Source organism: Aotus nancymaae, unplaced genomic scaffold (genome assembly GCF_030222135.1).
Source record: "Aotus nancymaae isolate 86718 unplaced genomic scaffold, 86718_ANA_hifiasm-v0.15.2.pri h1tg000053l, whole genome shotgun sequence".
Classification (NCBI taxonomy): domain Eukaryota; kingdom Metazoa; phylum Chordata; class Mammalia; order Primates; family Aotidae; genus Aotus; species Aotus nancymaae.
In genome coordinates, this window is record NW_026988467.1 from 24,936,213 (window position 1) to 24,950,487 (window position 14,275).

Consider the following 14,275-nt stretch of genomic DNA (forward strand, 5'->3'; position numbering starts at 1 on the left):
CCTCGGCCTCCCAAAGTGCTGGGATTACAGGCGTGAGCCACCGCGCCTGGCCCCAAGAGACTTTCTACACAAATACATCTCCAGGTTGTCAAACCTAAAAATTTCCTAGAGGATGGCCTGTGACGTCAAGGCTTCAGGTAGCGCCCGGATGAATGCTCCAAAGGAGGGCGCCATCTTTCTTACAGCAGCCCGGGATTTCGCGCATGCGCTTCTGGTTGTCTGTCCGCAATGAAGCTCTTTGGCCTTCTCGGCACCCTTACGATCCGGAACGGCAGTTTCGAGGTTTGTTAAGACTTCGGCTTCCGACCGGAGGTGAAAAGAGGAGGAAGTTGGCTGGTTGCATCCGTCTGAGGGCTTCCCGGGCTCGGTTAACCGGAGGGCTGGAATCTAATCGTCGCTCAAAGGCTCCTAGGTGCGCGGGTGGTTATAATTCCCGGCTTCTTGAGAAGCTAGAGCCTCACGGAGGTGTGTTTCTAGTGTTTAAATGGACACGTGTTCTGGATGCCGGCTTAGAGGGACCTATATACCATCATCTTAAAATAACTTCCTCTTGGCTGTCTTTAAAAGGCATTTTCAGGCCAGCCGCAGTGGCTCTCCCGCCTGTAGTCTAGCTACTTGGGAGGCAGATCGGGAGGCTGAGGATCGCTTGAGCCCAGGAGTTCAAGGTTATAGTGAACTGGGAACTCCCCATTGTACTCCAGCCTGTGCTGCAGATCGAGATCCTGTCTCCAAAAAAGAAAAGGGGAGAGGGGAAGGCATTTTTAGAGAGATAGAACGCCTAGATTCTAGTTTGGTCCAAACTCTGCCACAACTTGCTGTGTGTATCCTTCTGCACCTCTCCGAGTCTCAGTATCCTCATCTATAAAATTAAGGTCCCTTAAGTCACTTTTCAGTTCTTCTGAATTTTGTTTCCTCTTTATTATGTCATTTGAGCCACATAGCCTCCGGAATTAAAAATCACTGGCCTCGGCTGGGCGCGGTGGCTCATGCCTGTAATCCCAGCTCTTTGGGAGGCCGGATCACCTGAGACTCACCTGAGGCCAAGGAGCTCAAGACCAACCTGGCCAACATGGCAAAACCCCATCTCTACTAAAAATACAGAAAAAGCCGGGCGTGGTGGCGGGTGCCTGTAATCCCAGCTACTCGGGATGCTGAGGCAGGAGAATCGCTTGAATCCTGGAGGCGGAGGGTGCAGTGAACAGAGATCACCCCATTGCACTCCAGCCTGGATGACAAGAGTGAAACTCCATCTCAAAAAAAAAGAAAATTGGCCTTATTTTATAAGGAATACATTGAGTCCCAGCGTGAGGGGTTGTAGGACTTTCTCAAGATTGCACAGGTAACTTGGAAGTTTCAGAACTTGAGACTAGAAGGTTATGGTATAACTGCATGACTAGATCTCCCTTTTATATTTCTGTATTATCAGTTCCTGGAACTGGCCATATAAGGAGATACTCAGACGTTTTGAATGAATGAATCTTTTGATTTGAAGGCCAGTGCCACAACAGATCTGGTCTCTCTCCACCACTCTGATGTATAAACAAGTGAACTCTTTTTCAGGTATATCTCATGCCTTACCTGACTGGGCGTTCTGAGTTGTGTTGTCTTCAACTTAGACACCATGGAGGCACCTCCAGTCACCATGATGCCTGTCACTGGGGGCACCATTAACATGATGGAGTACCTGCTGCAGGGTAAGTGAACCAGGGAACTTGGATTACCTGTTTTCCTCTTCTCTGTTCAGCTTCCCTGAAGATGAGAGACTTAACACAAAAGCAGCCTGCACAGTTTCTGGCAATCAGCTATGTTTTTAATTGTTACTTCCTATTATAGTTTTATATGCATTAAACATATTAAATTTGTCATCATAACATATTTAAGTGTACAGTTCAGTAGTGTGAAGTATATTAACATTGTTAAGCAACAGATCTTTAGAACTCGTGTTTATTCTGAGTAGTTGAAAAAAATACTTAATAGAACTTTTTTTTCTTTCAGAGTCTCGATCTGTCACCTAGGCTGGAATGCAGTGGCACGATATCGGCTCACTGCAACCTCCACTTCCTGGGTTCTAGAGATTCTTATGTCTCAGGCCCCCGAATAGTTGGGATTACAAGTGTGCATCACCATGCCCAGCTAATTTTTGTATTTTTAGTAGAGAGTTGAGGTTTTGTCATGTTGGCCAGGCTGGTCTTGAACTCTTGGACTCAAGTGATCAACTTGCCTTGGCCTCCCAAAGTGCTAGGATTACAGGCATGAGCCACTGTGCCCAGCCTAAAATACTTCAACTCTATACCCATTAAACACTGATTCCTACTCCCCTGTATGCCAAACCCTTAGCAACTATCTTTCTAGGTCCTGTTTCTCTGATTTTTTTTTTTTTTTGAGACGGATTCTTCACTCTTTTGCCCAGGCTGGAGCACAGTGGTGCAATCTCAGCTGACTGCAACCTCCACTTCCCAGGTTCAAGCAATTCTCCTGCCTCGGCCTCCCAAGTAGCTGGGACTACAGGTGTGCACCACCATGCCTGGCTAATTTTTGTATTTTTAGTAGAGATGAGGTTTCACTGTGTTGGCTAGAATGGTCTCTATCTCTTGACCTTGTGACCCGCATTCCTCGGCCTCCCAAAGTGCTGAGATTACAGGCATGAGCCACCACGCCCAGCTAACCATTTCATTTTCATCGCAGGGTCTTAGCTCAGCTGTCATCCCCTTAGAGAGTCCTCTGACCACTCCAACACCTCAGAGTAGTTTCCTCCTCTTTGTCCCCTCCAGTTGCTCTCCATCTCATTCTCTTTTATTTCCTTGTGTTTTCATTTATTTGTTTGTTTATATGGAGACAGAGTCTTGCTCTCTCACCCAGGCTGAAATATAGTGGTGCGATCACAGCACACTGCAGCCTCAACCTCCTAGACTCAAGCAATCCCCCTGCGCCAGCTTCCTGAGTAGCTGGGATTACAGGCCCATGGTACCACGCCCAGCTAATTATTATTTTTTATTTTTAGTAGAGATGAAGTCTCACTATGTTGCCCAGGCTAGTCTCGAACTCCTGAACTCACATGATTCTCCCACCTCAGCATCCCCAGTGTGCTAGAATTGCAGGCATGAGTCACTGCACCCAGCCTTACTTATTTATTTCTTGTTTCCACTACTAAACTGTAATCTCCACAAGGGCAGAGCCTAGCACAGTGCCCCCAGGACAGCATTTAGTAAGCATACATTGAATGAACCAACACTTATAAAGCACCTAAGATGTATGAGGAATGAACATTTCTGAGACTGTCCTGAATGTAGGATGCAATGGTGAGCCATTCCCTGCTCCTAACATTTTCTTTTCATTTTTTTTTGAGATAGGGTTTCACTCTGTCACCCAGGCTGGAGTGCAGTGATGCGATCTTGTCTCACTGCAACCTCAGCCTGCTGGGCTCAAGCAGTCCTCCCACCTCAGCCGCCCTAGTAGTTGGGACCACAGGCACACACCACCATGCCTGGCTATTTTTTTATTTTTGTATTTTTTGTAGGGAAGGGATTCTGCAGTGTTGCCCAGGCAGGTCTTGAACTCTTGGACTCCAGTGATCTGCCCGCCTCGGCCTCTACGATCCTAACATTTTCTGTCCTATGATACTAGGACCTTGTCCATTGCTTTTCTTATAACCCTACCTGTTTTCAAATATTCAGTCATTTGAGTCCCTTTACCAATTTTTGGCATTGTTACAATAATATATCCTTATTTGCTTTAACAGATTTAGTCAACAAGTATTTGGCTTTTTGGTTTTTGTTTTTTGTTTTGAGACAGAATCTCGCTCTGTCACCCAGGCTGGATTGAAGTGGTGTGATCTTGGCTCACTGCAACCACCGCCTCCTGGATTCAAGGGATTCTCATGTCTCAGCCTCCCGAGTAGTTTGGATTACAGGTGCGTGCCACTTTGCCGGGCTAATTTTTTTGTATTTTTAGTAGAGACGAGGTTTTGCCATGTTGGCCAGGCTGGTCTCAAACTCCTGACCTCAGGTGATCCACCCGCCTCGACCTCCCAAAGTGCTGGGATTACAAGCACAAGCCACCTTGCCCAGCCAGATTTTATCAACAAGTATTTGAATATGTTCCTAACATTTGAGTCATAGCCCATGGAGGAAGAAAGATGACTAAAAAAAATCTATGTGTAATTTCAGGCATTTGGGAGGCTAAGGCTGGAGTATTGCTTGAGTTTGGGAATTCAAGATTAGTCTGGTCAACATAGCAAGACTGTCTCTACTAAAAAATTTTTAAAAATTGGCCAGGCATGGTGGCTCACACCTATAATCCCAGCACTTTGGGAGGCCGAGGCAGGCAGATCATGAGGTCAGGAGTTTGAGACCAGCCTGGCCAACACGGCAAAACCCCATCTCTCTTAAAAATGCAAAAAGTTAGCTGGCCGTAGAGGCAGGTGCCAGTAATTCCAGCTACTTGGGAGGCTGAGGCAGGAGAATCACTTGAACCCAGGAGGCGGAGGTTGCAGTGAGCCAAGATCGGGCCATTGCACTCCAGCCTGGGCGACAAGAACAACATTCCATCTTAAAAAAAAAAAAAAAAATTAGCTGGGCATGGTGGTTTGCACCTGTAGTCCAAACTACTTGGGAGGCTGAGGCTGAGGTGGGTGGATCACTTGAGCCCGGGAGATAGAGGCTCTAGAGAGTTATGATCACGCCACTGCCCTATAGCCTGGAGACAGAGTGAAACCTTATCTCAAAAAAAAAAAAAAACTATGTCATCAAAATAAAGCAGGAAAGTGGCTAGAGTTTGGTGGGACACTTACTGTTTTATTAGGGTGATCAGAAAAGGCCTTGATGATAAAGTCACCTTTGAACAGAGACCTGACAAAAGTTATAGGGTACAACATGCAGATGGGAAGAACATCCTCAGCATAGAGAATAGGGGAATGAGCTCTGGCAGGAAGGCCACTCCTGGAGACAATGATCAAGGGGAAGAGTAGAAGGAGATGACGTTGGACAGGTAGCAGAGACCGTAATATCTAGGGGCCTTGTCAACAGTGGTAAAGATGTTGCCTTTTATTCTAAATGACACAGGAAACTACTAGAAAGTTCTGAGTAGAGGAGTGTTATTATCTGCCCAATTATTTATTTATTTATTTTTTTGAGACGGAGTCTCGCTCTGTCACCCAGGATGGAGTGCAGTGGTGCCATCTCCGTTCACTACCACCTCTGCCTCCTGGTTCAAGCGATTCTCCTGCCTCAGCCTCCCAGGTAGCTGGGATTACAGGTGCGTGCCACCATACCCGGCTAATTTTTTTTGTTGTTGTTGTATTTTTTTAGTAGAGATGGGGTTTCACCAAGTTAGCCAGGATGGTCTTGATATCCTGACCTCGTGATCCGCCCACCTTGGCCTCCCAAAATGCTGGGATTATAGGTGTGACCCACTGTGCCCCGCCTTTTTTTTTTTTAGATTGAGTTTTGCTCTTGTTGCCCAGGCTAGAGTGCAATGACATGATCTCAGCTCACTGCAACCTCTGCCTCCCAGGTTGAAGCAATTCTCCTGCCTTAGCCTCCCGAGTAGCTGTGATTATAGGCATGGTCTACCATGCCCAGCTAATTTTGTATGTTTAGTAGGGACAGGGTTTCTCCCTGTTGGTCAGGCTGGCCTCGAACTCCCAACCTCAGATGATCCACCCGCCTAGGCCTCCCAAAGTGCTGGGATTACAGGCAAGAGCCACCGCACCCCGCTTATCTGCCCAATATTTTAAAAGACCATTGGGCTTTCATATGGAGAAGAGAAGAAGACAAAGGCAGAAACAGCTATTACAAAGACCAGGCAACAAATGAAGCTGACTTCATTTGAAGGGACAAGGTTGAAGTGACTAAGGGAGTGAGAAGTGGTTGCATTCTGCATTTATTTCAAAAATACGGATTAAATGTAGGATGTGGGAGAAAGAAAGAAGTCAAAGATGATTTTGGCCTAGGTAACCAACCAGAAGCAGAGAGTTGCCATTTACTGTGATGGCGATGACTGCAGGATGAATAAAATTTTGGAAGAAAAAATCAACAATTTGATATTCAACGTGTTAAGATAAAGATGTCTGTTCAGCATCCAAGTGGAGAAATTGAGTAGTCAGTTAGATGTTTTTTTCTGTAGTTCAGAGATAAAAATGTGGGAGTCTTCAGGCCATAAGTGATATTTAAAACCACGGGACCAAATGTCACTTAGGGACATAATTGCCGGGCGTGGTGGCTCACACCTGTAATCCCAGCACTTTGGGAGGCTGAGGTGGGTGGATCACCTGAGGTTAGGAGTTTGAGACCAGCCTGACCAATATGGTGAAACCCCGTCTTGAAAAAAAAAAGAAGAAGAAAAATATAATTAACTTACTTGCAGTGAGCTGAGATTGTGCCACTGCACTCCAGCCTGGGCGACAGAGCGAGACTCTGTCTCAAAAGAAAAAAGATGACACAAATGTCACATAGGGAGGAAAAGAGTATTGATACAAGAGAGGACCAAGACTGAGTCCTCGTCCTCCAGTGTTTAGGGAAGATGGGAAACACCAAGCAAAGAAGACTTAAAAGGAATGGTCAGCGAGTTAAGTGAAGAAACAAGAGAGTTGTGTCTCAGAGGCCAAGGGAAGAATAGATTTCACAGTGGGTATGATCTACTATAACAACTGTGTCAGATGTTGCCAAGGGGATGAAGATTCTATGAAGCAATTCATTCTCTTCTACTTACATATAGAAGAGGAAAACTTTTCCTGATAAAAAGGAAACTTTAGCTAGGCGCAGTGGCTCACGCCTGTAATCCCAGAATTTTGGGAGGCCGAGGTGGGCAGATCACAAGGTTAAGAGATGGAGACCATCCTGGCCAACATGGTGAAGTCTCATCTCTACTAAAAATACAAAAATTAGCTGGGCATGGTGGTACATGCCTATAATTCCGGCTACTCAGGAGGTTGAGGCGGGAGAATTGTTTGAACCCAAGAGGTGGAGTTGCAGTGAGCTGAGATCATGCCACTGCACTCTAGCCTATGACAGAGTGAGACACCATCTCAGGAAAAAAAAAAGGAAACTTTATATTTCTTCTATAAATGAAGGACTTTTATTTGTTGGAAATTGAAGGCAATTGTTAAAGTATATGACAACAAAATAGTGTTATTGGCTGGGCATGTTGGCTTATGCCTGTAATCCCAACACTTTGGGAGACCAAGGCCAGGAGTTCAAGACCAACCTGGACAACAAGGTAGTGAGACCCCATTTCTACAAAAACAAATAAATAAATACATTGCTAAAACAGTATTGTTACTTTTTTTTTTTTTGAGACGAAGTCTCACTCTATTACCCAGGCTGGAGTGCAGTGGTGCGATCTCTGCTCACCAAAACCTTCACCTCCCGGATTCAAGTGATTCTCCTGCCTCAGCCTCCTGAGTAGCTGGGATTACAGGCACGCGCCACCACACCCAGATAATTTTTGTGTTTTTAGTAGAGATGGGGTTTCACCATTTTGGCCAGGGTAGTCTCGATCTCCTGACCTTAGGATCTGCCCACCTCGGCCTCCCAAAGTGCTGGGATTACAGGCGTGAGCCACCATGCCCAGCCAGTATTATTACATTCTAGATAGACACTGTGGCTGATTAAAGGCTCTAAGTCCAAGGCATGTTGGAAATTAGCACTAGAGAAGGCCTAAAGACTTTGTAGTGCTAAATAAGAAAATTCCAAAAAATTGAAAAGGAAAATAATAACTGTCTCACAATGTTATACAATATCTTGCTAGCGTAACTCCTCTAAAATCTCATGTGTTGGCCTTACGTGTTATGAGATGCTTCACTAAACTGTTTGGATTTTTCATTTTAAGTTTTTTCAATTGTATGCTAATTCCATGACCTAAAAGGAAAGATAGGACTCAGAGGTACTTCTTCCCTTTTCAGGAAGTGTTTTAGATCACAGTTTGGAAAGCCTCATCCACCGCCTTCGTGGTTTATGTGACAACATGGAACCTGAGACTTTTCTTGACCATGAGATGGTATTCCTCCTTAAGGGCCAGCAAGCCAGCCCATTTGTTCTAAGGGCCCGACGCTCTATGGACAGGGCAGGGGCACCCTGGCATCTGCGCTACCTGGGACAACCAGAAATGGGAGACAAGAACCGCCACGCCCTGGTGCGAAACTGCGTGGACATTGCCACGTCTGAGAACCTCACCGACTTCTTGATGGAAATGGGCTTCCGCATGGACCATGAGTTTGTTGCTAAGGGACACTTGTTCCGAAAGGGCATCATGAAGATAATGGTGTACAAGATTTTCCGCATCCTGGTGCCAGGGAACACAGACAGCACTGAGGCCTTGTCACTTTCCTATCTCGTGGAATTAAGTGTAGTTGCACCCGCTGGACAGGACATGGTTTCTGATGACATGAGGAACTTTGCAGAGCAGCTAAAACCTCTGGTTCATCTAGAGAAAATAGACCCCAAGAGGCTCATGTGACTAAGAGAATCTGTCCACATTTGGGGCCTGTCCTTACTTGTTTGAAAAAATATGTTTTAAATGCCCCATTTCACCATTGCCAGGCATTCTTCCTTCAGGGAGGAGGATGCCTCGTGATGATTTCACTTTCATGACAGCCTTTCTACATTAAAGGCTCAGGACATCGCGGAGAATCTATCTAATCCTGCTGTATAAAGAGCAGAAACTGTAGTAAATTAGCTTTTGGAAATAAAAATTTCTTGTTTGGCCATTTGTGTGTAAGGTTTGTAACATTAGAGGCTGTGAGCTTGTGCTATATGGTAATAAAGGCAGTGGCCTAGAATTTTGTTTAGGAAGTCTTTATTTACCCCTAGGTAACACAGAATTTCCTTCTCAGCTTTATAGTTTTAACTTTCACATTTAGATCTTTAATTCATCTAGAGTCCATTTTCTAGGTGGTTTCAAGTAAAAACCCAGGTTTCTTCTCCCGGCAGTGAATTAGTTTTTCTACCACCATCCAAAAAACAATTTTCAGTGCTTTGTGCTGCTACCATTGTCACATATTAGGTTTCCATGTATATATTTTATTTTTAAGTTCTCCATTTTATTTCTTTTTTTTTCTTTGTTTCGGTGCCAGCAACACAATGTTTTTATTATTAAGGCTTTATAGTAGAGCCAGTTCTACCAGAAAGGCAGGTACCCTTACCTTTTTGTCCTCTAAAATAGACTTATAGTGTAGTGTAGTAATATTTCAAAAAATAATAATAAAAGAAAATAGACTTAGTATCCAGGTATGGTGGCTCATGCTTATAAGCCCAGTACTTTGGGAGGCCAGGACAAGATTGCTTGAGGCCAGGAATTCAAGACCAGCCTGGGCAATATAGCAAGACCTTATCTCCACAAAATAAATTTTTTTTTTTATTAGCCAGGTGTGATGGCATGCACCTGTGGTTCCAGCTATTTGGGAGGCTGAAGTAGGAGGATCTCTTGAGCCTGGGAGGTTGAGGCTGCAGTGACTTGTGATCCTACCAATATACTCCATCCTGGGTAACACTGAGACCCTGTCTCAACAACAACAAAAATACAGACTGGGTTTTCATAGGTCTTTATTCTTTCATATTCATTTTAGAGTAAGTTGTAGATTCTCAACATTACTACTGGAATTTGTATTGGAATTTCATTGAATATGTATAGATTAATTTGGGAAAGAGCCAACATATTTTCATGGAACACTCCCTGCCCAGAATTCAGTGTGGCTGGCTTTCTTCACCTTTCAGGTCTCTGCTAAAATGTCAGAGAAGCTTCCTTGACCATCCAGAATTAAGTGGCACACTCATTCTCTGTCATTCTCTACTCTCTATCCCTTTACCTTTTTTTTTTTTTTTTTTTTTTTTGAGATGGAGTCTCATTCTGTTGCTCAGGCTGAGTGCAGTGGCACCACTGCAACTTCCACCTCCTGGGCTCAAGGGATTCTCCTACCTCAGCTTCCCAAGTAGCTGAGATTACAGGCATGCAATACCACACCCAGCTAATTTTTATATTTTAAGTAGAGTTGGGGTTTCACCGTTTTGGCCAGGCTGGTCTCATATTCCTGACCTCAACCAATCCACCTGCCTCAGCCTCCCAAAGTGTTGGGATTAAAGGCGTGAGCCACCATGCCTGATATCTCTTTATTTTTTTCCGTAGTGCTTACAAGCAATCTGCCCTCCTCAGCCTCCCAAAGTGCTGGAATTACAGGTATCAGCCACCCTGCCCTGCCCAATTTTAGTAGTATTAACAAGACTGTATGCTTCCTAAGAAGAGGAACTGTGTTTTGTAGTATAGCCTAATGATTAAGAGCACAAACTTCGGAATCTTTGGTTCAAATCTAAACTGCACTGCATGTTTGTTGTTGAAGCTGGGTAAACCTCTGTAAGTCTTAGTTTGCTTTTTTCCCCCCTTCCACCTTTTTTTTTCGAGACCAAGTCTCACTCTGTCACCCAGGCTGGAGTGCAGTGGCACAATCTCGGCTCACTGCAACCTCCGCCCCCCAGGTTCAAGCGATTCTCCTGCCTCAGCCTCCAGAGTAGTTGGGATTACAAGCATCTGCCACTGCACCTTGCTACTTTTTTTTTTTTTTGAGACGGAGTTTCGCTCTTGTTACCCAGGCTGGAGTGCAATGGCGCGATCTCGGCTCACCGCAACCTCCGCCTCCTGGGTTCAGGCAATTCTCCTGCCTCAGCCTCCTGAGTAGCTGGGATTACAGGCACGCGCCACCATGCCCAGCTAATTTTTTTTTTTGTATTTTAGTAGAGACGGGGTTTCACCATGTTGACCAGTATGGTCTCGATCTCTTGACCCCTTGTGATCCACCCGCCTCGACCTCCCAAAGTGCTGGGATTACAGGCGTGAGCCACCGCGCCCGGCTTTTTTTTTTTTTTTTTTTTTTTTTTTTGTATTTTTAGTAGAGACGGGGTTTCACCATCTTGGCCAGACTGGTCTTGAATGTCCTGACTTCGTTATCCACCCGCATCAGCCTCCCAAAGTGCTGGGATTACAGATGTGAGCCACTGTACCTGGCCAAGCCTTAGTTTTCTTGTCTGCAAAATGTGTTTGATCATAGACTGTTCCTAGAGATTGTTGTAGGGATTAAATGAGATAATCCACTCATTTAGCACAGTGCCTGGCACATAATAACTGATCAATAAATCAATATTTATGCCAGGTACTGTGATAAATGTTTTATTTAGCACTGTTCTAAATACTTTTTATTTATATGAACCCCATAACCCCTACCTAGCTTAGTACTACTCGTATAATGACCTTTCAAATATTTGTTGAGTGAATAAGTGAGGAAATGAGTGTTGAGTGAACTTGTGAATGCTGACTTGGAGACCAGAAGAATCTTGCCCATGTAAGCTGGTTTGTCCCAGGTTAACATTCCTCTTTAATGAGTTGGTATGTACGCCATGAGGCCCAGCATCTGTAGTAAGCTGGAGGAAATTGTGGAAAGGGTAGCTTTTTGACTATGGCTTTCTCTTTTTTTTTTGAGACAGAGTCTCACTCTGTCACCCAGCCTGGAGAGCGTTGGTGCAATCTCGGCTCACTGCAACCTCTGCCTCCCAAGCAATTCTTGTGCCTCAAGTGATTCTCATGCCTCAGCTTCCCAAGTACCTGGGATTATAGGAATGTACCACCATGCTCAGGTAAAATTTTTTATATGTTTAATAGAGACAGGCTGGTCTTGAACGCCTGAGCTCAAGTGATCTGCCCGCTTCAGCCACAGGCATGAACGACCATGCCTGGCCAACTGTGGCTTTTTCACTCTGAAGAAGCCATTCACATTTTAATGCTCTGATTTATTTCTGAGAACTGAAAACATGAATTTTAAAAAGTGGCTCTAGGTAGAAATGTTAAAATTTACAATACTTAAGGTCATGGAGAACATGGAGAAAGGAGTACATTTTTGGAGGAAACGAAAATCAGTAAAAACTCTTCTTAAGCTCCTTTAGCTAAGAAAATAATTAAGAATTTTCACAAAGGTGCCGGGCGCGGTGGCTCACGCCTGTAATCCCAGCACTTTGGGAGGCCGAGGCAGGCGGATCACCTGAGGTCCGGAGTTCGAGACCAGCCTGACCAACATGGAGAAACCCCGTCTCTACTAAAAATACAAAATTAGCTGGGCATGGTGGCAGGTGCCTGTAGTCCCAGCTACTCAGGAGGCTGAGGCAGGAGAATTGTTTGAACCCGGGAGGTGGAGGTTTCAGTGAGCCAAGATTGTACCATTGCACTCCAGCCTAGGCAACAAGAGTGGAACTCCATCTCAAAGAAAAAAAAGAGTTAAAAAAAGAATTTCACAAAGGTTTAGTATAAGCCTGCTTATCTTAGTGATGTGTGTAATTTAGCAAAAAATGGAAATACAGCCAGGCGCGGTGGCTCACACCTGTAATCCCAGCACTTTGGGAGGCCAAGGCAGGTGGATCACAAGGTCAAGAGATTGAGGCCATCCTGGCCAACATGGTGAAACCCCATCTCTACTAAAAATACAAAAAATTGGCTGGGCATGGTGTCGCATGCCTGTAGTTCCAGCTACTCAGGAGGCTGAGGCAGAAGAATCGCTTGAACCCGGGAGGCAGACACTGCAGTGAGCCGAGATCACGCCACTGCACTCCAGCCTGGTGACAGAGCGAGATTCCATCTGAAAAAAAAAAACTTGAAATAATCTTATATTTATTTATTATTTCAAGACAGGGTCTTGCTCTGTCACCCAGGCTAGAATGCAGTGGCTCCAATAAGGCTTACTACAGCCTTGACCTCCTGTGCTTAAGCAACCCTCCCTCCTCAGACTCCCAAAGTGCTGGGGTTATAGGCATGCCCCACCATGCTTTTTGTTTGTTTGTGTGTTTGTTTTTCTTTTTAGACTGAATCTCACTCTGTTGCCCAGGCTAGAGTGCAGTGGCGAGATCTCAGCTCACTGCAACCTACACCTCTCGGGTTCAAGCGATTCTCCTGCCTCAGCCTCCCAAGTAGCTGGGACTACAGGCACCCGCCACCATGCTCCGTTAACTTTTGTATTTTTAGTAGAGACGTGGTTTCACCATGTGGCCAGGATGGTCTTGATGTCTTGACCTCGAGATCCGCCCTCCTCAGCCTCCCAAAGTGTGGAGATTACAGGCATGAGCCACTGAGCCCAGCTGTGCACCACTATGCTTAGTGGAAATAATCTTGATGTCTAATAAATGGAGTGGAATAATTAAATGATACTGCACATCCACACAATAAAATACCTTATAGCTATAGAAAAAGAATTTGGAGAAATGAATTTAATGGAAAAATTTTCTAGATAGTTAACTTATTAACTCTGTGATCTAAGGCAAATTAACTCCTTTGCCTTAGTCTCCTTATCATTAAATGGGATACTAATATTGCCTTCTCTATAGTGTTATCATGAGATTTAAATGAGTTGTTACAGGTAAAAACATTTGGGATAGTACCTGGCCTAGAGTAAACATTAGAAAAATATGAGTTGTAATTATTATAAGAAAAGCTTTAAAATAATATGCTATTTAAAAAACAAAAAACCAAAATAAATAAATAAGAAAAAATAATAATATGCTATTTAAAACATAATATGCTATTTTTTCTAATACACGTACATAGATATAATGGTATGAAAGTAAATACTTCAAAACATTAATAAGTAGCTCACACTTGTAATCCCAGCACTTTGGGAGGCCAAGGAGGGTGGATCACTTGAGGTCAGGAGTTTGAGACCAGCCTGGACAACATGGCAAAACCCTGTCTCCACCAAAATATACAAATATTAGCTGGGCATGGTGGTACACATCTGTAGGCCCAGCCACTCGGGAGGCTGAAGTGGAAGAATCACCTGGGCCCAGTGGGTTGAGGTTGCAGTGAGCCAAGATGTCGTCACTGCACTCCAACCTGGGTAACCGAGTGAGATTCCATCTCAAACAACAACAAACACACACACAAACATAAAGCAAAAACAAAACAGAAAAAGAGTATTTCTTTAGTAGGGGAGTAAGGATGTCTGGGATTTTCTACCCTGCCTGTGCCATGCTTTTTAGCCCCTGTGGCCAGTATATGAGTGTGAAGGAGGAGTCAGTTTTCTCCATGTACTTTGAAAGGTGATCTCCTCTCTTATCAAATGGGAAAGGATCCCCAGGATGCTCATAGGCAATGAATGACAGTCTTTTTTTTTTTTTTTCCTTTTTTGAGAGGGAGTCTCCCTCTGTTACCCGGGCTGGAGTGCAATGGTGTGATCTCGGCTCACTGCAACTTCCACCTCCCAGATTCAAGTGATTCTCCTGCCTCAGCCTCCCTGGTAGCTGGAATTACA

The 14,275-nt window shown here is 44.5% G+C and overlaps 1 protein-coding gene across 2 annotated transcripts; it reads left to right on the forward strand.

The window, feature by feature from the left end:
- Positions 1 to 294: 294 nt before the first annotated feature.
- MED18 (mediator complex subunit 18) lies at positions 295 to 8,776 on the forward strand. Of its 2 annotated transcripts, none has more exons than XM_012440248.3 (3): positions 295 to 465; positions 1,561 to 1,694; positions 7,901 to 8,776. In XM_012440248.3, the coding sequence occupies exons 2-3, from the start codon at positions 1,622 to 1,624 to the stop codon at positions 8,452 to 8,454; spliced, it is 627 nt and encodes a 208-aa protein (XP_012295671.1). In that variant the 5' UTR covers positions 295 to 465; positions 1,561 to 1,621; the 3' UTR covers positions 8,455 to 8,776. The 2 variants fall into 2 exon arrangements, with proteins under 2 accessions (XP_012295671.1, XP_012295672.1); XM_012440249.3 differs by having other exon boundaries at positions 303 to 412.
- Positions 8,777 to 14,275: the final 5,499 nt, after the last annotated feature.